The 25,786-nt window shown below is 39.0% G+C and overlaps 1 protein-coding gene across 3 annotated transcripts in view; it reads left to right on the top strand.

Moving 5' to 3' along the window:
- Positions 1-25,402, top strand: part of MMUT (methylmalonyl-CoA mutase) — a 55,185-nt gene extending 29,783 nt beyond the window's left edge. For all 3 annotated transcript variants that reach the window (XM_075201288.1, XM_075201289.1, XM_075201290.1), the window contains exons 10-13: positions 7,569-7,700; positions 15,768-15,915; positions 22,239-22,406; positions 25,040-25,402. In XM_075201288.1, the coding sequence (XP_075057389.1) occupies positions 7,569-7,700; positions 15,768-15,915; positions 22,239-22,406; positions 25,040-25,168 (577 nt within the window). In that variant the 3' untranslated portion in view covers positions 25,169-25,402. The remainder of the gene's footprint in view (positions 1-7,568; positions 7,701-15,767; positions 15,916-22,238; positions 22,407-25,039) is intronic.
- The last annotated feature ends 384 nt before the right edge of the window (positions 25,403-25,786 follow it).

The raw sequence follows: 25,786 nt of genomic DNA on the forward strand, positions 1-25,786 counted from the left end.
TAATAACGGACACCTAATTAAACAGGGTGGAGGCATTGAAATGACTGCTGGCCAGCCTCTGTAGTACTTTCTAAGCAAGGTCCAACTTAAGGGTGCTGCACCAATCCAACAAGGTTGATTTCTATGAAAGTTCTATGAAACCACTTTGTAAATCCCTACACTGGATCCCTGTGTCCTCCAGAATCCAATTCAAATTACCTGCAAAGTCCTCAACACCACCCCTGCATACATCTCAAATCTCATCTCAAAATACTCTCCCTCCTGCCCTCTTAGATCTACCTCTGACCTGCGCCTTGTCTAGTCTCTGGTAACCACCTCTCACTCCCACCTACAAGACTTCTCCCGTGCTGCTCCCCACTTATGGAATTCCCTACCACGCTCAATCAGACTTTCCCGCAGCCTTCAAATCTTTAGATGTTCTCTAAAATCCCTTCTCTTTTTTTTTTTTTTTTTTTTTTTAAAGCTTCCGCTAGGTACACACTGCAGTTTTTTCAGCCAATTATCTACCAATCACCCGATAAACGACTGCTCGGCCAGATATTGCATTAGTGTGTATACTTACACGATGGACGACAATCGTTCCAAAGTACCAATTGTCGTTTCATTTGGTTCCGATCACCTTCCGATACTGCACAGGGACAACCCTTGTGTTACCCAGAGGAATCGGTGACAGTTACCCCTGCTCCAGTTACCAGGCTGCATGCTCTGAATTATATAGTATAATGATATGCTAAGTAGTACAGTACTAACAAGTGGTTTTAGAAGCAAGTTTTTTTCTGACATTAGAGTATATGAAATGACACCGACAGATCTCCTGTAACTAGTAACGTTAGAATGCCAATAATCTGCAAAGTATTAATACAAAAAGGTTATAGGAAACTGTTTCTGTGTCTTCTGCTGATTTGTACCTCTGCACATGGTTTGACACAACAATACGGCAAATTTTGGGTCTGTATTAGTTCGGAAAGATTGTCATTCATGCACCTGTCACTTGCCCTGACGCTGGATCAGAGCCTCGTTCCTGTATAATGCTTTCGAGGAAGAGGATGAGTATTCTGCCACCCAGGAGACTGTCATCAGCATGGCACAAGAAAGTGCACTGTTACACTATTTCTTCATGTTCTCCAGTAATGACAGCAGAGCTTGCTGTCTCAGGGCAAGGTTTAGTAGATGCCTCTGCAAGTGCTGTAAGAAATTCTTCCTCTACTGCTGAAAGGAGTTAAAAAGTAAACTCGAGGTAATGAAATATTGACAGCTCTATAGTGCAGATTATTCCTTCTATCTCATTGTGACATCTGCCCGACAGAGCATCAGAACAGGAAGATTGTGTGTGTGACAGGTGTGCTGTATATATGTGTATATATTATAAATGGGCATAACCAGGCTTCACCTGAGGGTTTTACAAAGCTGTAGAGACGCATATTACCGTATATACTCGTGTATAAGCCGAGTTTTTCAGCATACTTTTGTATGCTGAAAAAGGGCACTCGGCTTATACACGGGTGAACTTACCTGGTGTCCGGTCCCTCGGCTGTCAACTTCTGCATATGCGTTCCAACAACAGGAAGTTCGGCATTGGAACGCAAACTTGCGTTCCCAAATATATATATATATATATATATATATATCTCTCTCTCTCTCTCTCTCTCTCTCTCTCTCTCTCTCTCTCTCTCTCTCTCTCTCTCTCTCTCTCTCTCTCTCTCTCTCTCTCTCTCTCTCTCTCTCTCTCTCTCTCTCTCTCTCTCTCTCTCTCTCTCTCTCTCTCTCTCTCTCTCTCTCTCTCTCTCTCTCTCTCTCTCTCTCTCTCTCTCTCTCTCTCTCTCTCGTTTTTTCATTTACAGTGCAATTACATAATGAACAAACAATACAGCCACCATGTTCATACCATTTATATCCCTACCCCTTATATACCCCTTTATTTAGGTTAGGTTGTACCCAATGCCGATGATTTTATAATCATTTATGAATGTTCCTTGTCATAGATTGAACCTATCATTTTTATTTAGGTTTTTAAATTAGCGCTCTTTTCCACCCTAGGCTTATACTCGAGTCAATAAGTTTTCCCAGTTTTATGTAGTAAAATTAGGTGCCTCGGCTTATATTCGGGTCGACTTATACTCCAGTATATACGGTACCTATAAATAGCAGAAACAATGCCATGTTCAACTATAACCCTAAGTTTCATCAGCATTCAAACATATGTAATGTGTTCCGCTATTCACATGTTTCTCTGGTAGTCATTAAGATTTATTTCACTTTTGAAATATAAAGGGCTAAAGGACCGAGTGGCCTCTTCTAAATACCAATGGTTTTTGTCATTTATGGCCAGGCAAGATTTATTGCATCCTGGCTGTAAACGGGGCACTAAAACATACACACTTGCTCCATACGGCACATTGCACATGAAAGGAGGGAGTCAGGCAACGTCAGAGGACAAGGGACGTAGAAATTCACTACTATGCATTTTCATTTAAGCCAATACTCAGTGTTGTATTTGATGAAAGACAGCTTTGGTCAGATAGATATTGTAACCCTAACAGATACTCACATATCATTTTCGTAATTTGATAAAAAATACAAAACATTTTTGTTACATCGGGAAAGGCAATATCATTGTAGCAAGATGTGATTTACAATGGGGCAGGTTGGATACACTTAGGGGGGAATTCAATTCCTCCCAAAGTATCGCTGCGCTAAAACTGTTACCGGTCTTTCTCTGCAAGTAAAAAGCTGGCATTGCAACTACCGTAATAACGGTAATAAAGTGCATTATTATCGTAATAATGTGCAGGCCGCGTTACTTTTACTCATAACGCGGCCAATTGAATTTCCCCATTAGAATAAGATAAAACAATCTGAAACAATAGCAAAACAATACTATAATATGCTGTTAAATACTTCAGTGATAGAAATAGTTTGGTCCAATTAATCCAGTGTTACTACACACTGATAATTGTGACTTAATGCAGTTCTTGAAATATAATTTAAAAAATGTGGAGTTCAAACAAAGGTAAAGTTGGATCTCGGCATCAGCTCCCTGCAGTTTACTAGATCCCTTGTAAAGCTTACAGTCTTACTGCGTTAAAGACTCACAGCTGCTGCATTTGATGCTGAGGATGTGTTTAGCTGGGTACCAGGAGAGGACACTATGCTGCTACTTTTCAGCTGATAGTTAATGACAGATGAATAGCACAGATCTGTAGGTAATTAAGTGTAGTGTGTATGTATGAATGCACATGCTGATCGGGACTTTTTTTTTTTTCTTTGTCGTTAGCTAAATTGGTAAAATATTGTATCGTTATAATTTTGTTTAGTGTGTACCTAGCCTTACTTTATCCCTGATGATACTACTCACACTAACGCACCCTCACCGTTGTCCCAATCTCCACTCTGAGCCACACTCGCTCCTCTTGTTCCAGCTGTGCCATCTTCAACTTAGAATGTAAGCTCTCTAATGAGCAGGGTCCTTCATACCCTTTGTTTTCATTTCTGCATTTATTGTGTCTGCCTTGTATGTCCTTGTTTTATGTATGTCCTGTTTTCACTACTGTACGGCGCTGTGGAGCACTTTGGCGCCTTACAAATCTATGACAATAAGGGTTCCCTGACCCAAAGAGCTTATAATATTAGTAATGGAAGATGGAGGGAGTTAATTAGGTTGGGAGAAGTTAATGTTTACAAGTGCTGACCCGATCAGTAAATGTCCCTGATGCTGAGATGAACGCACGCGGTTTGTGTAGCGTCAGTTGCGCAGATTCACACTGCACGTGCCGACAATGAGAACGGGGGCATATGTACCAGTGCAGGCTGGTGCCATTTGCACCTCCTTAAGAATGGAGTTGGGGAACGGGGATGGAACGGGCGTGCAAACGATAGAATAAGGGGGAGCTCACGCAAATGCAGAAACATGCATAGACTCCTGTTAGTAGAGCAGATGCAAATACTTACTGATGATGATGACTGGGCCTCTATCAGATGTTTTCAGATGGTGCTAGGCAGTACCTAACGCTTTGGTGATCGCTGATAGTTTACTAACATTAATTGTGACACCAAGGAGCAGAGATAAGAGACTGGAATATCTAGTCGGACTGCAAACGGCTGTATGTTGCCTCCAGTTTACTAGTAGTAGATATAGCTGTATAAATTGTGTTGAGAGTTGATAACTGGTCTCTCATCCCATGAGCTCAGGGAATGGACATAACCTTTGACTTGTGTCTCGCTGGCTGCTCTGTAGATTCTCCAAGGCACATAAAGGTCTCAACTCCACGTAAGATGTGCAGTTTACAGACCAACAGTTCACAGAAAGAGATCACAGAAGTCTTCCACTTGGGAAAAGAATAGAATTTTCTTTTCTTTACACGGAATAACCATGAATAACGCCCTCAATGGAATAAAAATTGGAAAAGGCCAAATTCAAATATTTTATTTTTAAAACAAGGTTATTGGTAGGATGTTAAACACCGTATTGAAGGTACCAGTGTATTCACCAAAGAACAAATTTGGTGTATGTTGTTAATAACAATAAAGAAACCAATTGTTTACAATGTGGAACTTTGATTAATTAGTTGACATATGTTTCGTATGATGGTGCTAGCTTTTCTTAAATCCATATAATATTTCAATTCCAATGTAGAATGCACTAAATAAATGACAGCTAGAATCTGATTGGTTGCTATAGGCAACATCTCCACTTTTTCAAACCCGCAGTTTAGGAAATCTAGCCCTAAGTGCCTCCAAATATGCGTTTGTGAAAGTTACAAGTATTCAGTAGGACACCCAAAACATTTTGAATTGTATGCATTTCTGATATAATTATTTTATTGTGGTGAAAGATTATTCCAGTGTGGAAATATTCCTGTCTTCTATGTGATTATTACTAATTATCATTAGATCATCCCCACACTGCACATTGTATAGACTTATGTGTTGACACTTTACAGTGGGGTGCGATTTGTTTTTTGCTGTGCCGGTAAATAGAGATCAGGGCACAAATGTATTTTTCGGACGTGTGTTTTTTTGCTTGCTGTAACTTAAGTGAAATCGCTCTGCACATGCCCAGAAACAGACCTTACGTCCGTGAACGGAACGGCACGCAGATCATGTCCAAACACAAATGACATTTCTAACTGCTTATGATTTGAAGGGCATAATGGGGGAGAGAAGACACGGACACACGTAGGCAGCGTACAGTAAGGGTGTGCCGAGATCCAGCACACGCACATTCGTCCGATTAAAGTGCTGGTCATCTCTCAGGAGTGTGTTTCTTTTAGCCGTACCATTTGCACCAGCTACATGGCAGGTGTATGTGCTGACTGATAGTGATGACTGACATGTATGCATGCTACAACATGTGTTTGTAAGTAAGAGAAAGTGTCAAAATGCTTTTTATGTACAGTACACATTAAGAAAATTCTGACTTATGTATTTCATGTAAAAAAAAACATACATGTATGTGTTATAATGATTATAGTATTAAGAGTTGTACATTAATTTTATAGCAAAAAAATTGTTGCATGCGTTCTGATCCTGTAGCCTGATCTGTCTTCATACAGCATGTAACGTATAGCCAGAGCGTACTTATATCCAGATTAAAATAGAACCCTTTCTTGAGATTCGCTTGTACTTGAATGTGGGCAGAGGTGTGTGCAAGTTACGTGCAATTTTTTGTTTCTTTAAACGCAAGTTGCATTCACATTGCTCTCGAAGATGAATCGGGCCCTAGATGTCTTCTGAATGCAGCACCTCTATTAGACACACAAGGAAAGCAGCCTCATCTCCATATATTAAAACCCGGGGCTGGTGATAGGCTGGAAACACTGGTGACATGATCGATGGTGTTTCTGTGTCCCTAGAATTGGAGCATGTGTTTATATGATATGACATTTTATACACTCGTTTTTCCAGGTAAAAGTAAATTTAAAGTGATTAAAGAATACAAAAATAAAATTATTAAAGACAAATAATAAAATGCACAGAAACATATTACATATAAATGTTATTAAGGCCCAAAACATACGCCAAACCTCCAATAATGTGAACATGTGTTTTAATCCGTAAACGTTAGACTAATATCATGTACCATTGGCCGATACTCTGGAATACCCAGTGGACCTACTAATGGTCCACTGACACATTCCTGTCTTCTTTCCTCCCATTCAAGTACTTAAAGGATATGGGTTCGACACCTGCTCAGCATGTTTGAGGAGAGAGGAGGGTGGTGTGTGACCCTTGAAGCCATCACGGAGTCTTAACTCCTTAAACTCCACCCAAAACTATTTTTAATGTGCATTTGACTAGGTTCTGAGAACCTTATTGTATTCAGAGGGAGAGAGTTGCTGTCGCACTAAATCATTAAAAGCTTTAACCCGATATTTTTTATTACATGGATATATCCATAATTTCTCAGGCAAAAAAAAAAAAAGCAGAGAAAAAGCAGACCTAAGTAAAACGCGCGTCGGCGTCCTTGCTGTCTGCAATATCTGATCCTAAGAATTTTGGCAGCTTTTTCCACTATATGATAGCACTCCCATAAACCCAGATTTAGCTCGGAGTGACTATCTAGGCAGATAGCAATACACGCTCATATACATATCTGCTTCAGCATTCTAAGGAGAAAATAGAGCCACCCTGATACGGAGCTCAAGTTATGCACACATAGAATTTATGATTGCTTGAAAAATACAAGAATCAGTGGAATATTCAAAGCAATCTGTAGTATTTCAGATATACTGATCTTGTGGCAGGCAGTGACCTGTCCACTACTGTGATCATGTTAGTGAGGACAGAGCTGCATGTGACAGTAGTAGTGACATGATGTGTCGAGGGGAATGGAGGCAGCATGAAGCCACAGACTGAGAGCTACATAGTGGAAGGAGCAGGGTCCTCCAGCAGCACAGAGTATATCAGGAGATGAGTGATGAGTTAGTGAGGACAGGGCTGCATGTGACATGATGTGAGGAGGGGAATGGAGGCAGCAGGAAGCCACAGACTGAGAGCTACATAGTGGAAGGAGCAGGGTCCCCCAGCAGCACAGTGTAAGTATGTGGGAAAAGTGTGTTGTTAAATGCACCTCTATGTGACACTAAGTTCATACATTTAACTTACTAGTTTTTGGTGGTGTTATCATTTATTTTGTTGTATAAAGCAGAATGTATATTTGAAGGAAGAATACAGTTTTGATAGACTATGTTGTTGAAGCTCATTTTTCATATTTGATCTGTTACATAAGTATAGGATAATAACATTATCGGAAGCACTATTGCGCTATTCCTAGACATTGTTTGGTTCATCTGTATTGGAGGAAGTGAGATTTCTTCCAGCTGAGAAGGGTTGTGCTGTGATGATTCTTGTATCTCCGCAGAACTCTGTAGACTAAAATCTGAAACCGTTTTCAGATATTAAGCAGCAGGTAGAAAAGGTTGAATCCTGTAGTCACTCATTCTGCGTGGAAATTTCGAGCTGTAAACCCTTTATTTCCTGGCACAGAAATAAATTAAGCCCAATTCTGAAGGTCTGAGTATTGTCTGTTGGTTTACCTCATTATCTAATCTTGGTACTTTCTGTTTTAGGTGCACGGTGGGAGAAATAACAGACGCGATGAAGAAAGTGTTTGGGGAACACAAAGCCAGCGATCGAATGGTGAGCGGAGCCTATCGCCAGGAGTACGGGGAGAGCGAAGAAATCTCATTTTCTATGAAGAGGTAAAACTGGTTTAAAAAGTTATTGCTGCCTCCCTGAATCGTACATTTATATTGTATTATTTAGTTGTGTCTCCGCAAGAGACTGTTTGCAGACACAGGGTGAGAATTACTTGGTGGATTGAATTGTAGGACTAAGGGAGAATTGTTCAAGGTGTCGGTGTCAGCCAGGACAGCAGCAATAACATGTTGTATTGTACTAAGCAATTGCAGTTAAATGCAGTAGCATGTAAGTAATCTATTTTAAAGGAAGAAGAAAACTACATGCGATATTTTATGACCGTCTGGTACCTCCGTCCGCTGGTCTGCCTGACAAAGAAGAGTTATAAAACATTTCAGTTTATTTAAGTTTTTGTTATTTGCGGATAAAAGAACAGGAGGTCTGAGTAAAGCTATGTTTACACAGCAGAAGAGGAAAACAATCGGGAGCTCATAAAATAGATCACTACAGATCAAGAAAACTTCCTATAATATCCAGGTGTGGGATGCCTGAAAAGAAGAGAAAACTAACAAAAACATAAAAGCTCTGATCATGTACATACATATACATATAGTACCAGCGGCAGGCCGGCTAGATGAATACTAAATAACTCTGTGATTGGAGTCTCGATTGTAATGTATATGGAAGAGTTACACGGATAATATCATAGTGCCGCCGGGTAATGAAAGCCGCTGCCAAAGGAAAACCCTTATAGCAGATAGCTGTAATGTGATATGTAAAGTCCTGCTCATTCATTCATTCATTCACTTGTTCAATCATTCAATGCTGCTTTACCAAGATATAAAGTGTAGATACTATTTACAATCTTTACTTTAGATATAAGTATATCATCAAGTGAAATCCACACTAACGCGTTTCTCCGCATCAGGGGGTAAATGTATCATACCCCGGTTTTTTGCAACTCGCGGGAGTTCGGAGTCTTCGCAGCTTAAATTTAAAGCGGCGCTGCCTTGTAAAGGGAAATTTAAGCTGTTAAGACGCCTGACTCCCGCGAGTTGCAAAAACCGGGGTATGATACATTTACCCCCAGGTCTGTATTTTCATCAGAGGCTTATTGCTGCCATATTTAAATCTAAAGGAACCAATCAGTGTGAATTCTGGGAGGGAACAGCCTGTAGTCAGTCAAATTGAACTTCTGTTAATTCAGTTGTCAAATATAGTTGAACCATTAAAAAACCGTTAATTGATACATTCATGAACTTAAAAGGACATACATTCTAAACATGATTATCACAAATATAACTGTGATGCAGTAATAGCAGCTGTCATCTAATTAGCTTAATTGGAGGCAAACCTTTTATGCTGTTAGGAGGAATTTAAAAGTACCATGTTTAAAAAGACACAAGTAACAGTGAAATAACTTTGGCCTAAAGGCATGCAGTTAAACAAATATATTATTAATAATTCATGGTATTATCAGAGAGATGTTTAAATTCCATGTTAATGAAAACACAGGCACATAATAGACAAAATGAGTGACACAGGCACTAATATATGTACCAAAGCAGACCGTATTGTACAGCCTTTGAAAATTCATGCCTATAAAATACAAGCACCAAAGGTACGTTAAGGTAACGCCAACCTCAACACAGCTATGTTATGAAGGGGTCATATTTGGCATGGAGATCAGATAGTCCCAAAACAAGTACTAAATCTAATTTTAGGAATGGTAAAATAATTAAGAATAAATTAAAAATAGAATTTACAATAATATTTTATTATAAATATCAAAAGATTTGAATAATGATAATGTCTACTAAGAGGCAATATGTAATAATTCTAATTATTGATCGAATACATTTTATCTAATTAATTTGATCAAAAAAAATGGACAATGCACTTCAGTTGGCTTTCTGTGCCCATCAAAATGGATTGTCCATTAAAATGAATGGAAACTCACCCTTTAGACTAGATTCCTCCTGTTCTACATTTCACAACTCAATGATGACTTCTGTGATTAAGGGTTGTACAGCAATTTCTTTCTTTTCTTTTTATTTTTTCTTGAAGTTGCAAAAAAAGTAGTGGTTTAAATGGTGATTTGCTTTTATTATGTTGGGTGAACTGCAAGTCGCCATGTGAATAGAACTCTTTATTTATGCAAATTGACTATTTAGTAGATCACCCCCTCATAGTCTGTTAGGCTTAAATATTTTTTTAACGTATTTTAATTTCAGGGAACACTTTGTGATTCGTGTACAGTCTTCTTCAAAGAAAATGTCACTCTTCTACTATGTAATTTCCTTGTGCTTATATTGGCTTAGTCACGTAGAAGACCAGGCTGCTTCATGTAGTTTTGTCAGCTTTTATTTCCTGTTGTCTGCATTTGGGACATATTCAATAGCATATTAAGTAAGAGGCATAAACATCGCTGAACAATATGTACTTGAATGTTGTGTACAGAATATACACACAATTTTGGAGCGCAAGCTCTTATTATCAGTCTATTCTATTTTTTGTTTCCTCTTAACAAATGGAACAAGATTAAAATGACAAAGTACTATTTACATGGCGTATATGATATGCAGGTTCCACTCAGGTGTGTCACACCTTTTACACTGTATGTGAGGGGGTGGAGCCAGTAGAATGCAGGTATCATCACCACACCGTAATGCACTGCTTCATCTCGCATTTTCACCATCTATATTTCTCCATACATACAGGATCTTTATTGAAAGAGATTGAATTTCCACTCATCACACTAAGGGCCAGATTTAGAGTTGGTTGCAAGTGCAATTTCCCAACGTAATCATGCATTTTGTGCACAATTTGCAGAGCTGCGCATGCATACGACTTGAGGCAGCATTTCGTACCGTACGTATCTGACACTTGTGGCCCTTTTGAGCTGAATGTGGTGCATTCATATGCGAGTCAATATAAGATGGGTGCATGGTATGCACCTTGCAACTGGTCAACTCCAATTCCCAATATACGTTGCCAAAGTAATCAGTACTTAGGATGCCTGTTTGTCTTTTGGAGAGCACTTTAATATGTTTTGTGTGTGGTGAAATCACATGCACATGGCACACTCACGTACGTGAATGAGCATTTATGCTGGTAATTTTAATAGGGAGGCATCATTCTTTATAGATATAGAGATATATGTAATTGTGTAGAGGTTTGAAAAAATGGAGAATGGTCAGTTGTCCTGAATCTTCAGTACAGAACAACCTCAAGCACTGAGTATTTTAAACAGCTATTTTTAAGCTATTGCCACTTTAAATTTTACCATGCAAAGTCGTCGGATATTGGAGATTTCAAAAAATCGATATTTGATACATTTACCCCTTGGATCTCCATTGTTTCCTGCCGATATGAAGGAGACTGCTAGCTCCTCTCCACCTACTAATGGAAAATAAAATCACATTCTCTGCACTGGAAACAACTCGGATCCTGAATAAATGACGATCAAACAATAAAGACATTTTTTTATTAAAAAAATATTATAATACATGATTCCATGGTTAAATTCATGTTAAATATAACAGACTCTTTAATAAAATATATTAAATATAAACACTTGTACTCTAATATAGACACAGCTGTATCTCTATATATCTGAAACAGCTGACAAAACCCAAAAGAGATAACGTTATCTCATCTCTTGGCTGTAACAATGGAATTTATAATTTTTGTTTGTACTTATCTTTATGAGAAGTATTATGAACCTGTAGCCACTAAGAATGTCGACATTTCGACTACATCTCGAATAATAGCTGCATAGTTATTCCATGATTGAATGACTTTGACATGAAACTCATTACTTGTATTCGATCCTTTCTGCAATGAAAGATTTGTCCTGCGATCAGGATAAGAGTCCAGTGATCGTTAATTAATACCACGTGTCTTAGCTCCTGTTATGGCATATTTGTCCTATTTATTTCAGGTCGTGGTCTAGGTTCAGTGGGCCTTTAAGCCCATTTGCTCTAAATTTTATTGTGTTTTTATTGCTGAAGTCAAACATTGCAAAATAAAGTAGGGTCCAAACACTGTCCCCAGCGGAATACCTTCAAGTAGAAAAAGAAATAATATATGATGTTTTTTCGTTTTTTTGTTCCATTTTATGTATTAGAATGTTTTTATTTATGGACATTTATTCATATAATGCCAGAATATGCAGCAGGGCTTTACAATTAGGAATTAACACAGTAATTAGATAAGACTGGGTATTATCAGAGAGACAAAGCGGTAAGAGGGCGCTGCTCGCAAGATTCCAATCTGTAGGATAGAAGTAGTTTGATACTACTTAGATATCACATATTGCATATTGGTGCAATGAGATGGTGATTGTTGGGTATAGTCCAGATTGTCTGGAAACGTTTATTTTTTTTATATTATTATTTATTTATCTTTACGTGCCGTTAGATAGTGTGTTTTCTTATAAAACAGTAGCTCGTACTACTACTGCTTGTACAGTATAATTATATATATATATATATATATCTACTATATAAAGGCCTAGTGGCGTGTGAAAAAAAAAAACCAAGCTGCAGCGCCACCTGCTGGGCAGAGTTATACACTGACCTATATATTTCTTGAAGGAGAAGTGACAGTTGGGAGTGGTTGGTGGTTGCCGGGGGTGACACCTTAAGTAGCTTAATGAAGGATATGAAGATGAAGGATGAGGTGATGGAGAAAAATGATGAGGTGGTGACATGTGGACAAAACCACGTTAAAAAAGGGCGCTTGCGTCGGGAAGTAACGCTCTTCCCCTGAGGAGGCCTGGGCTAGGCCCAAATGCATGACAAGAACCTTTTTACCACCTTGAGTAGCTTGATTTGACTAGAATGCATGAGTATCATGCACGGGTTAACTTGTGTGTGTATATATATATATATATATATATATATATATATATATATATATATATATATATATATATATATATATATATATATCTCTTCTCAATCTATTATATGTTTCATGAAACATTTCAGGCAGCCGTTTTGTGGACCAGTATTCATAAGACAGCAGCCACTCGGCTCCCTAAGAGCTGGTGTGTCATAATTGTAAATCACGATCAGGAATACTGGTTCGGTCCACAAAAGCTGCCTCTGTTCAAGAGAAACACAGCAACGCTAATAAGAGAGGCAGATAACTCCAGTATTTTCTGCATGTCTTGGGAATACCATAGAGGTGATTAATACAGTACATCTTCAATATAACAAAGCTCTTGCTGTACATTTTTACACTCCCGAGTTTGAGTTTATCTCTGTCAAATCACCTCAAGGCTCCACCAGGTACTAGTACGGTGAGAGCAGCAACAATACGACGGTGGCTGTTGGATTACATTGCTTCACATTACTATTCCACAACCACCTGTCAGTCTTTGCAAAGGGACTTCACCATCCATTGCGTGCATTGCTAACAGGAGCCATGGCATGCCTATATTAGTGGTTGTTGTGGATGGTTGTATAAAGAAACAGATTATAAAATTATAGTATCCAAAAATATCTTAAATAATGTAATGAAATAATAGCCACCCCTTTAAGATTTTTCAGTCATACTTGTATAGTTTGAAAATTTACAGTAGGTAAAGTAGATATTCTAGATAGAACCTATGTATTAACATTTCTCATATTAAGGGTGTGCAGGATTGGGACCTGATAATTGTGGTACAATTACTGATTTCTGCACTAAAGCCTCTTCTATGATTGTGAGACAGGGATTGTCATTCATAGGTATCTGCCAATAATGGTTTTTCGGAAGCGCACAATCTGCGAAGGATAAATAAACTGGTTTCTGTAGAGATTAGATCATCAGTCTGTCATATAACAACACCTCAAACAGGGATGAAGCGGAGAAAGAAGCCGCATGTGGAATGAAAGGATTTGAAGCACAGTAGTAAAGGAGGATTAGCTACCAATTGTCTGCTGCTTGTACTGGCTGACGTTGTGAAGAAACATCTGTGCTATATTTTATATTGCTATTTATAATACGAGGGCAATTATAACATTCATCCGACCTCCTCCTTGGCAGCACTTGGATAGCACTGTTTTAAAACACGTCCAGTCGATTATAAAGTGGGGAACAAAAATAATAATAAAATGTCCCAAAGGGCGTGTAAATTAAAAATTATGCTGTAAAATTGTCTCCTCTTCAGATTTATTTAATTAGAAAATGTAAATGATTGGTCTTTAGCTACCGTTGCATTGCACTGTATAGTTGTATGTGCCTCAGTTGTTATTTCTGAACAGGTTTAAGTTACTGTTACATGGTCAGTTTGTTCGTTATTATCATTTATTTATATGGCGCCACAAATCTGCAGCGCCGTACAGTGGGAAAGTAGAGCACAGTACAGAGACCTAGAGGAGCAACAGGCAAAACACCGAACATTCTAAAAGCAATGCCAATCATTAAGCATAATACTGTATATAATAGGCAAGGTATAGAACAAACAAGTGGCCTGTACAAGATGACAGAAGGAGAGTGGGCCCTGCTCCTGAGAGCTTACAATCTAACGAGTTGCTGAAGTGAGTGCAGTGCACAGGAGCTCGTTTGCTAGCACTTAGTATTCAAGTTACTTTATGGCAGCTTTAGGTCAGAGCCACTAAACAAGAGGGGAAGCAGAGACTTGGTTGGCAGGCACTTGTCTGGCCATTCACTCCACAGGTTTGAGATTAGGTCCGTATAACCTATTAGTAAGGTTGCAGATCCCAGTAGAGGAACCCGTAATAACCATCATCATCACCATTTATTTATATAGCGCCACTGATTCCGCAGCGCTGTACAGAGAACTCATTCACACCAGTCCCTGCCCCTTTAGAGCTTACAGTCTAAAATCCCTAACACACACACAGACATAGAGAGAGAGAGACTAGCAGCCAATTAACCTACCAGTATGTTTTTGGAGTGTGGGAGGAAACCGGAGCACCCGGAGGAAACCCACGCAAACATGGGGAGAACATACAAACTCCACACAGAAAAGGCCATGGTCGGGAATTGAACTCATGACACCAGCGCTATGAGGCAAAAGTGCTAACCACTAAGCCACTGTTCTGCCTAATAATGTGCTACACGTGTGACCCTGTGTTGCATTCGTTGTAAGGAGTAGTGCAATTAAATTCTGTGCAACCATTAAATGCATTTCATGCAAATTATCATAATTAGTTAATCTGATAACCTAACTGCAGGTACAAGTCATCTGACCTTTCCATGTGCATCTCCATGTACAGTATACAATACATATAATTTATGTACATAAACAACGTTGGTTGTGTATGAAGTAACATGTTTCCACCATGATAGCATCTTCTCTCCATATTCCTTGTCGGATAAGTGCTTCAATTGCTGCATACAAGCAATTGTCTTTTTGTTATTTGTCTCTTATATGAGGTGACTTTTCCCGTTGAATCATGTGTAATTATTATGTCCACCATCTTTTGTGACAGAAGTAGGTACTCTATGGGCTCCACCGGATGCTCTTTTTATTTCAACTTTGACTTCATTCCCTTAGTATGATATCTGTTTTATTTGTAGGTGATATAAGTTGTATTACAGATAAATATATGTTTTTCACAGCGATTACTGAAGAATATGAGACACTGGGCGGTCACTTATAGACTGACGGTGCAATACAAGAGTCCCGCTAAAGTGGTGTGGACATTACTTGGCGCCAATTGTTACCGTGCCATGCGATGTCAGAATTCATAGTTGGCATCTTTGTGGAGGAGTTCTGCACAGGATGATGGATGGGTCTGGGTAGAGAGGGGTATGCTTTATAGATAAGGAAATAGGCAGCGGAGATAATGGCTCGGCCGGTACCTTTCCACTAATTCCAACTACTTTTTTTCCTACAAGACACCAAATATAAAGTATGAGGTTAATGCTGCACATTTTTTTATTTCATATTTGAGCCACTGTCAAAGCGAACCAGCAATAAGTAAGCCTAGGGTCTCCCTAGATGGATCCGTCAAATAGCACTTTGTGGTGACAAAAAAATGATGCATTTAAAACCGGGCTGCGTTCTAGTGTTGTAAATTACCCACTGTCTAAGCACTTTATTTTTGCAGTATGAATAACAATCAAGTATTATTAGTTTAATCATTGCTTGATGTGTTGTGTTACTGCAGGGTGCAGTGTTTCATGGAGCGGGAAGGACGGAGACCTCGTCTGCTTGTGGCTAAAATGGGGCAAGACGGCCATGACCGAGGAGCAAAGGTTATTGCCACCGGGTTTGCCGACCTCGGCTTTGATGTGGATATCGGACCCCTTTTCCAGGTGACTTAAATGACCACAAAGTTAACTAACATTTTCCAGTATGAACAATGAAGGTAAAGTACAGTGTTCAGTGTTACCCTGATAAATAATACCCTACTACACTCCACTACAGACCAACTTGTTGTGACTGAGTGAGATCCTTAAATCCTGATAAAACCATTAAAACCTGCTATATTTTTTTTTGCCTATGTGTTACTTAAATCTATTGGCATGTTTATATCCTCCTGAAAGTTTTACTAAATCCCTTCAACGTTTACTGAATACTTTGTGCCATAGTTTTGACTTCATTTTGTTATTTATAGCATCTGCCAGAGCTGTTTATTTCCATACCTTTGGATACGGCTCGTGCTTGCTCTGCTGTTCTCCTTGCATCAGATACACTTGTAGCCAGAGTGCGGCTTCCTATAGCGTCCGAGCGCGTTTAAAGTAGACGACCCTGCCTGATGGTATGAAGAGGGAGGCCAGATAGTTGTGTTTTTAGTGAAACTTGCAAGAGAGGGGCCAATACATTAGTCATAAAAAGGTGATCAGCAGTATTAAGATCAGGACCGGTTTTGGTGGGCAGGTAGTAAAGCATTTGACCTGGGCCCTTCATCTCCTTCTGACCCCTCAATAACATTCACCACACATGTGAGAATCCTTGCGCAGGCTACTATGGAAGCGGCCACAGACACGCATGTTGTCAGCCTGGATTTCCCTGCTTGACCACACCATGCCCAGACAGTGCTGTGAGCGCTGAGTGACCGTGATAGGTGGGTCCTCTCTATGCCTCCAAATCACACACATGCTGAACTTACAATACTATGAGCTCTTTTCTGCATTCAGAGGAGCTCTTGTACTGCTTTTACCCTGGAACTTCCTGACTGCATGTATGTGACTTGGAGGTGCTGGGAAAACATCCCTGGAGCAAGGAAAATTTTCTTAATTAACTGCTCTTTTTTTTTTTTTTTTTTTTTAGAAAAATAAGGTTTACTTTTTAATCGCGTTGTAAATTCTTTCTCCTCTGAAAGTTTGTTTCTGCTTTTTTCCTCGATGAATAAAAAACCTGAACTGTTTGTTGAAAAACCACAATGTTCTAGCCTTCTCCATGGAACCTTTTTGTCTGTGTTTATGGGTGATCATATTTTTACCTCTGTAGAATGATTAATTTTTCAGCTCACGCACTTTTTAATAAATGCAAGTATGCAAAGAAATAATTATGTCCATGCAGAATAAGTTATAGCTACATTTGATGCAACATTTACCCCAAAAAACGTTAAGCAGAAAGTGATGGCTGCTTGTAGATACATTATATGTGTTTGCAATCATTTACTTATTAGAAGGGTGAATATATTAAAGGTTCACATGAAGGGCACCCTCTCCGCCCCTGGCAGCTATAGGAGGTGCAAACACACATTGGTACTTTGTCACGCTTTGTCGACTGTTTACAGGTTGTTACCACAAACTGTGAATACAAATGTCCATAGCCTGTCACTAAATTTCACAAGTTTCCGAAATGTTAAATACATACTGCGTGGAGATTAAAGGGCTACTGATAGTAATAATTGTAGTATTTTATATTATTATTTTTTCAAAATTACATTTGTTTAGTGTATTGTTAAGGAATTATTTCATGTTTCTACATTCATCTTTGTGCAGCAGTCCAAAGCTGTTTCTACGTGACGCAATTTGGACGGCTAATTTGGTAATTTTAGACGAAACTGGCCCGAAGTCACCGGGTGTGCGGGCCAAAGATTATCAGCAGTCTCCATCAAAATCTGATTGGGATCAGTCCGATATTGTTTATGATGGAGCAAAATTGTAACAGCCAATCAAATCACTGTATTTTGCCACTGTGCGCGGCTCTCAGCCAATCACACCTCTTGGGCCCCATAGGATCTGGTGGGTAAGCCCATGCCACAAACAGCTGTCCAATTAGGTCACATGTGAGAGTGGTAAAATCAGTCGCGTATGTGGTCACTCTGTGCTCTGTCTGTGTATGTCCAGCTTTAGCAACAATAACAAAGTCACTTGTCCTACTTATTGATCTATCCAGAATCTGAATACCTGTCTCATTACTTACATTACTATTCCTATGTATTCATCTGCTATACTGAACATTTCTGAATGCAAGATGCAGATGATCACACACCAACACCTGGAGATGCAGGAAACGGGTAACAAGACAGCCACAGAGCATCAATGTCAGGTGCTTCTCAAAACACAATATTGTTAAATTACAATATTTAACACTTTAACCTTTGCCACTGAAATTGCATTCAAATGAAAATGACTATGCAGATTCAGTATTCATTCTAGTAGTTAAAAAAAGGATAAAATAAAAGTTACTGCGCCTGCCAGTATAACTTATTTGAGAGGATGAAACGTTTATGATAAAAGCATCCTTTAGAACTTAGCACACACTCAGAGAAGCCTACATAAAATCTGATTTTGATTATTAATTGCACAAATCTGGTTTGATGTGTAAAAAACAGGGATAACCTTTTTTAATCTTGCTCGCTATATAGCTATTTGTTACGCACATTTGCACACAAATGATTAAAAAATAAATTGTCAGAATGCTGTGATTTGGCAACATATAGTAGAATAAACATTTAAGACTATATATATTCACAAATATTGATAAAACCCACACAGTTGCTATCTCCACCATGTGTTCCAGAGAGGCCACTTGTTCATGATATAATGATTGGCTGATTGCTAATCTGATCTGTGTTGGCCCAGACAACAAAATGGCTGCCGTTATGCGGTAAGGATGATAGATCATTCATTCTAGTGCAATATCAGCGCCTTTTGGGGTGAAGAGTTCGTATAACGCCTTGTTTGAAACACATATTTCCAAATGATAAAGGGTTTTTTTTATCATTATTTTATAATGATATGGAATAACTATATCAGTTAATATGAATTGATTTTACATGTTTGTTCTTTCTGCACACAGTACAAGCAAGCCCTAGTTTCATTATGTATAGAATATATCAATGCCTTTTCTTGCCAAGGTTTACCTCCCACACTAAATGAAGAATCCGCTTTTATCATAGTAATCTTTTCATATGCCGATGCTTTTATTAACCAAATAATATGCAATACTGTGCAAAAGTTTTAGGCGGGTGTGGAAAAAATGCTGCAAAGTAAGAATGCTTTCAGAAATAGAAGTGTTAATAGATTTATTTTTATCAAATAACAAAATGCAAAGTAAATGAACAGAAGAAAAATCTGAATCAATTTAATATTTGGTGTGACCTCCCCTTTGCCTTTAAAACAGCATCAATTCATCTAGATACACTTGCGTAAAGTCAGGGATTTTGTAGGATTATAGTCAGGTGTATGATTATACCAAACAGGTGGTAATGATCAGCATTTTTATATTGAAACACAGTCATTAACTGAAACAGTTGTGTAGGAGGCTTAAAACTGGGTAAGGCACAGCCAAGCTCTGCTGCAAAGGTTAGGTTGTAGAGGACAGTTTCATGTCACAGGTCATGCACCATGGCAAGACTGAGCACAGCAAACAAGAAACAAGGTAGTTATAATCTATCAGCAAGGTCTCCCAGGCAAACATTTCAAGGCAGACTCGGGTTTCAAGCTGTGCTGTTCAAGCTCTTTTGAAGAAGCACAAAGAAACGGGCAACGTCACGGACGATGCAGCGGTCTGCCAAAGAAACTTAGTGCAACAGATGACAGACATCATGCTTACTTCCCTTCGAAATCGGAAGATGTCCGGCAGTGCTATCAGCTCAGAACTGTAAAATACCAGTGGGACCCAGGTACACACATCTACTGTTTGGAGAAATCTGGCCAGGACAGGAGTGGTCTTCGTGGAAGAATTGCAGCCAAAAAGCTGCACCTTCCATGTGGAAACAAGGCCAAGCGACTCAACTATGCTCAAAAACATAGGAACTGTGGTACAGAAAAACGGCAGCAGGTGCTCTGGACTGAGGAGTCAAATTCCTACCAAGAAAATGTGGATAAAATACTAATTGTGACCCTACTTTAGTGTTTTAATGCTGGGAGATTTACATATATTTTATGGGTATATTTTGTTTTTGTTTTTTAGTATACACGTTCAGACGTTTTCTGTATTGACACCAATGCATTTCTCTAAAAAAGCCTTTTAATGATTTGAAATCATGTGTACACACAATATTGTGTGTGTTGATGTAAAAGAGCACCTTCATCTTCACATGGCAGCCATTTTGTGAGCTGAACCAATATTAAGTCAAATGCATTCTCCCAATCCCCTTTAGAGCTAGTGATATCGATGAGGCGTGAGACGCTTCAACCGTACCATGTAGGCAGCCATTTTGTGCACTAAGTAAATGTATCTGAGACACATGGCACTATGTTTTATGCCTCAGTGATGTTGTTTCTTAGCGAACTCACGCATGCATGATCAGCTCACAAAATGGCTGACTTGCCTGTTTAGTCGTGATGGATGCACTTTACACATAATGGATAAATATTGTATTCCTCTAAATGTGTGCACCTGCCTAATGTAATGAATGTTTCTGAACTTTTACCATTTTTCAGTTGATGTGGCATTTAATGGTGTTGTATTGACTTATTACTCATGTTCAGAATATTGTTAATACTGAGGGGACTGGTGTTAGATCTGCCAGTATATAATGCAGAAACCATATGTATGTTTGCTTGGTGCCTCCTCTAACATTGAGTTATGGTCTCTTTTCACTTATTTATTTTGCATCAATATGTTTTAAGTACAGCATTTCCCATCTGTTAATATCTATTCCACACATGTTCTATTAACTGTCTATCATTATTCTGTCATATGTGTGGCTCTTACAGCCCTGGATCCTGAGAAGTATTACATTACACTATATTTGGTATAGTGCTGTTAATCAGAAAATATACCCTTCTATAACAAGGATTTATATCACATTATTTGCCTATAAATGATGACTAATGGACTGTTCTTTTCCGTCTGCATAAGTCCTGCATTATAGAAGCCACCCTTATGCACGGTTCATCATCATCATCACCATTTATTTATATAGCGCCACTAATTCCGCAGCGCTGTACAGAGAACTCGTTCACATCAGTCCCTGCCCCATTGGGGCTTACAGTCTAAATTCCCTAATATACACACACAGACACAGACTAGGGTCAATTTTGCTAGCAGCCAATTAACCTACCAGTATGTTTTTGGAGTGTGGGAGGAAACTGGAGTACCCAGAGGAAATTCACGCAAACACGGGAAGAACATACAAACTCATCACAGATAAGGCCAAGGTCGGGAATTGAACTCGTGACCCCAGCTGTAAGGCAGAAGTGCTAACGACTAAGCCATCATAGGGATCAATGATTGATATAATGGAAGACAAACTGGACAATCTGTGGTACACTATAACCTTCTGCAATAATGGATTGATTTGTGTGCACTCATTTTGCATCTCTCTCCCTTTTACCATTTTTCAAACATTTGAATGATGGACTTGATGAGTCAGTGAAAAGTTTAAATGTATGCAGAACAAAATGGCTGTGGCAAGAGCTAGGCAGATGATCTATAGCGGACAACAAGCAAATGTGCACATTGATATTCTCTTATAGAAGCACCATTTTTGCATATACAATTGTGCTCTGAATTTTAAATAACCTTTATATTGATGCATTTGTTTTTTCATTACCATGTCCCTTTAAGGAAAAAGTCTTAATATGAAGGCTGCAGTGTTAATTAATGATGTGCTAAAGACTGCAGAGCTTAAATGAAGGGAAAGTGCCATTAATCCACATGTTCAAGTCTGCAGGTGTTAAAGCCACAATTTATTCATTTGCAAAAGTGCAAAATGACGTTAAACATTAAAACTAAAACACTTACAATTTATTCTCATCTTCGGTAAGCCACTTAGGATTTAATTGACCTGTGATTTTTGTCCCATAATTATTGTTTAATACACTGAATGGCACTTTTGTTCCATAAATAGCTGTAAAAATAAATGTGTTGAATTTGGTGCTAATGGCACGTTTATCAGACCTGACTATCTGCGTCAGCGTTAATCTTTTCTTTTCTTTTTTTTTAAGTGCGATAAATTCTTGTACGTTTCTCCCGCACAGAACACATTCCTACTTCATTGCAACAAAGAATTCAAACTCTTCCTATTGTTCACTGCTCATAACAGTGATGTGCTGATTCCTTAGATGTATGTAGTTTACCCTACGCGTTTCATATGAAGGGCCAGCATACATTTACTCATCAATAAGTGACTTGCTTGTTTCTTAGATGTCTGTATCTTTTCCACGCGTTTCACGTGAATAGCCAGTGTACATATCCTCTTAATAATAGCCTTCTTATTTCTTCCTAATAGACACCACGGGAGGTTGCGCAGCAGGCCGTGGATGCGGATGTTCACGGTGTTGGTGTGAGCACTCTGGCCGCAGGTCACAAAACCCTTGTTCCAGAACTTATCAAAGAGCTGTGCACCTTAGGACGTCCAGATATCCTTGTTGTCTGCGGAGGAGTCATTCCACCTCAGGTAAATCTACAGAAAGTACTGCAGCCATTGTGGTCATTGCTATTCCATAATAAAGGTATAATAGCTGGAGCTGACTTTGTAAAGAACTGTAAGACTTTGATTACATTAAAGCATTTATAATTCATTGTTACACAGCAGAGGGTTTATTATATGTAAGGTTGCTAGGGAAGACACAAGGTGACATTGAATTTCAATCAACAGCTGACTATAAAAACCAAGGTTATCCATCGCCTATGCACAGTTGAGGCAGCCATTTTTTAGGAGATTAAAATATTCATGAGTGTGATATACTATTAATTTACTATAAGCTAGTGACAACACTTGAGTCACAAGGCACTTTGTTCGTCCACAAATATTAGTTCACATGAGTTTTGGAACAAAATGGCCACCTCAGTTGTACCTAGAGGTTCTTGCCTTGGTGATGTCAATTGTTCCGAGTGAACATTGGTTCATGCTCAAAATGTCTATCTCCGCTGTGTTCCCGAGATTGATACTGTTAGTACACATTGACACACAGTGAGGTAAAGCTCTGCACATTTTTGTGAGACGTGAAGATATCTTTATATAATGCATGTCAATAGACTTTTACCATCGCTAATGGTCATGTGACCTTTGCTGGAAAGGGCTGCACCGGTTTTCACTGTTTCCGGCAGTGTGTGTGTGTACATTTCACATATCACTAAATTATCAGAGTGTTTATCTAACTGCTGTGAGGTACTCGGGGGGCCAGTGTGGAGTTCACGAAAAATGGCAGAGACCCGATCCACCCTCTCAGAGAGGAGGGTTACATGGTTGACCGCTATAGCTACCATATAGATCTAGGATCTGAAAAGCAACTGAATGGTTATCTTGTGGTGACGGGGTGACTCTTTATTAACACGTATTTATCTGTGTAAAAAGCAAAGTGTTTTTAACAGTTTTATATGTAGAAAAAGACACTTTGGGGTAGATTTACTAATACTTCTGAAAGGGAAAAGTGGATGTGTTGCCCATAGCACCCAATCCGATTCTAGCTCTCATATATCTAGCACATTCTAGAACATGATAGCTAGAATCTGATTTGTTGCTAAGGGCAACACCTCCACTTTTCCTTTTTAGAAGTTTTAGTAAATCTGCCCATGTGCTGTTATAGGTTGCTAGTCTGTTTGTAGACTACAGTGTTGGGAACATTGGTTAATCCTCCCACACTCCAAAAACATACTAGTAGGTTAATTGGCTGCTATCAAAATTGACCTTAGTCTCTCTCTCTGTCTATGTGTATGTTGGGGAATTTAGACTGTAAGCTCCAATGGGGCAGGGACTGTTGTGAGTGAGTTCTCTGTACAACGCTGCGGAATTAGTGGTGCTATATAAATAAACGATGATGATGATGAATCCCACAAAATGGCTGCCTCCAATGAGTGTAAGTGACCGGGACGCTTTGTCACCTTACATCTGAAATAATATTAATGCTCAAACAAGTCTATCAATTTGATAATTGCCACTTTTCCATCAGCGAAAACCTGAGGGTTCTCTCATCCTGAAGCATGTGACTAAGAATGATTATCATAAGTCTCTTCTGTACATGGAGGGATAAATGACACTGACTGGCCTCTGTAGACACATAATTAACGTGGCGAGTGTGATTGGACGATATACTGGTTAATTGTTTCTTCACTCTTCTGAAAATATGGCATTAAAGAAAGATATAGTTATAATGGCAAACTTTGCCTGGCATACTAAATCGATATTGGAATAACAGTTAACACAAATGACTTTAGTCGGGTTATTCCAAGGTGCATTGTGGCTTCTAGGTGTTAAGTAAGATTAACTGACTGATTTGGGATACATCTGTATGCATTTGTTTACTCTGTCACATGATCACGTTAGTTGGCGTTCAGCCAAAGCGACATTATTGAACAATGTCCACGCCTACTTTGTCGATTCTCTCTTCCCCGTCATAATATCTACTATATAAATCCCTAGTGGCGTGTGTCGGGAAAAAAAACCAAGCTGCAGCGCCACCTGCTGGGCAGAGTTATACACTGACCTATATATTTCTTGAAGGAGAAGTGACAGTTGGGAGTGGTTGGTGGTTGCCGGGGGTGACAGTGGGGAGTTTTTAACACCTTAAGTAGCTTGATGAAGGATGTGGCGATGAAGATGAAGGATGTGGTGATGGAGAAAAATGATGAGGTGGTGACATGTGGACAAAACCACGTTAAAAAAGGGCGCTTGCGTCGGGAAGTAACGCTCTTCCCCTGAGGAGGCCTGGGCTAGGCCCAAATGCATGACAAGAACCTTTTTAACACCTTAAGTAGCTTGATTTGACTAGAATGCATGAGTATCATGCACGGGTTAACTTGTATTATCATATTTTTCATTGACCAGTTGAAAGGCAGATGCATCAGCTGTCAATGGGTACGATCCAGCTTGTTCACGAGCCACCATTTAGTGCTGAGTTCAGTAATAATATAATGGACGGCCATATCTCGCCCATCACACAAATGAACAACCAGCAGCAATTGATATTTGGATGGGGTGTTCAGTCACGCAGAAGCGCTGATCGTAAACTATGTTTTTAACCTGCTCGTTCATATACTAATATCAAAATGGTCTTGCATCTTGCGCTAATTTTATTGTGTTGTCCACAGGACTATGAATTCTTATATAACGCGGGAGTCTCCAGTGTCTTCGGGCCGGGAACCCGTATCCCCAAAGCTGCTGTCCAGGTTATCGACGACATTGAAAGAAATCTGGAGAAGCGTCAGCAGTCGCTATAAAGGGCAGCGGAATGTCGCCACAATGTTTCCTGTAGTACCGGTTGTGCGCAGTTACTGATGTCATGACCGTCACCTGTGAGGTGGTTCTAAGGCTCCTTTCTGGCCTACAAGATAAACAAGACTTTGTTACACAGCATCAGATTTTCCATTTGATTGAATAATTGCTGTATGTTGAAATAAGATTTAAAATATATTTGTTCAACTGTAATTTAAAATAAAATGATCTTTTTGTAATTTTATGGCTATATATTCTGTGTACATCCCTAGTATAACTAATCAGGAATATTAGGCTTTTGGAAATCTTATCTATAGCTGCAGTAAGTCTGTCAGTCTTAGATTTTTTTTTTAAATGACATTTAACAGTGGCGTCCTCTCAGGTTAGTTTTCATTACACAACCCGTTTAATCCTAATGTGGAAGCAAGTGTTTTGGCATTAGTTAAAGGAATCCCTGTGATGTTACCAGGATGTAACAGTGTTATTTTGAGCTCCAGTGCAGGGTTCGATATTTTCCCCAAAATGTCTGCACCTTAGGCTGGGTACACACTACAGAAAGTTTCTCCTGATGAGATATCGTTAACGGTTTTACCAACGACTGAAAGTCCCGATCAACAGCTGAT

Source organism: Mixophyes fleayi, chromosome 3 (genome assembly GCF_038048845.1).
Source record: "Mixophyes fleayi isolate aMixFle1 chromosome 3, aMixFle1.hap1, whole genome shotgun sequence".
NCBI lineage: Eukaryota > Metazoa > Chordata > Amphibia > Anura > Limnodynastidae > Mixophyes > Mixophyes fleayi.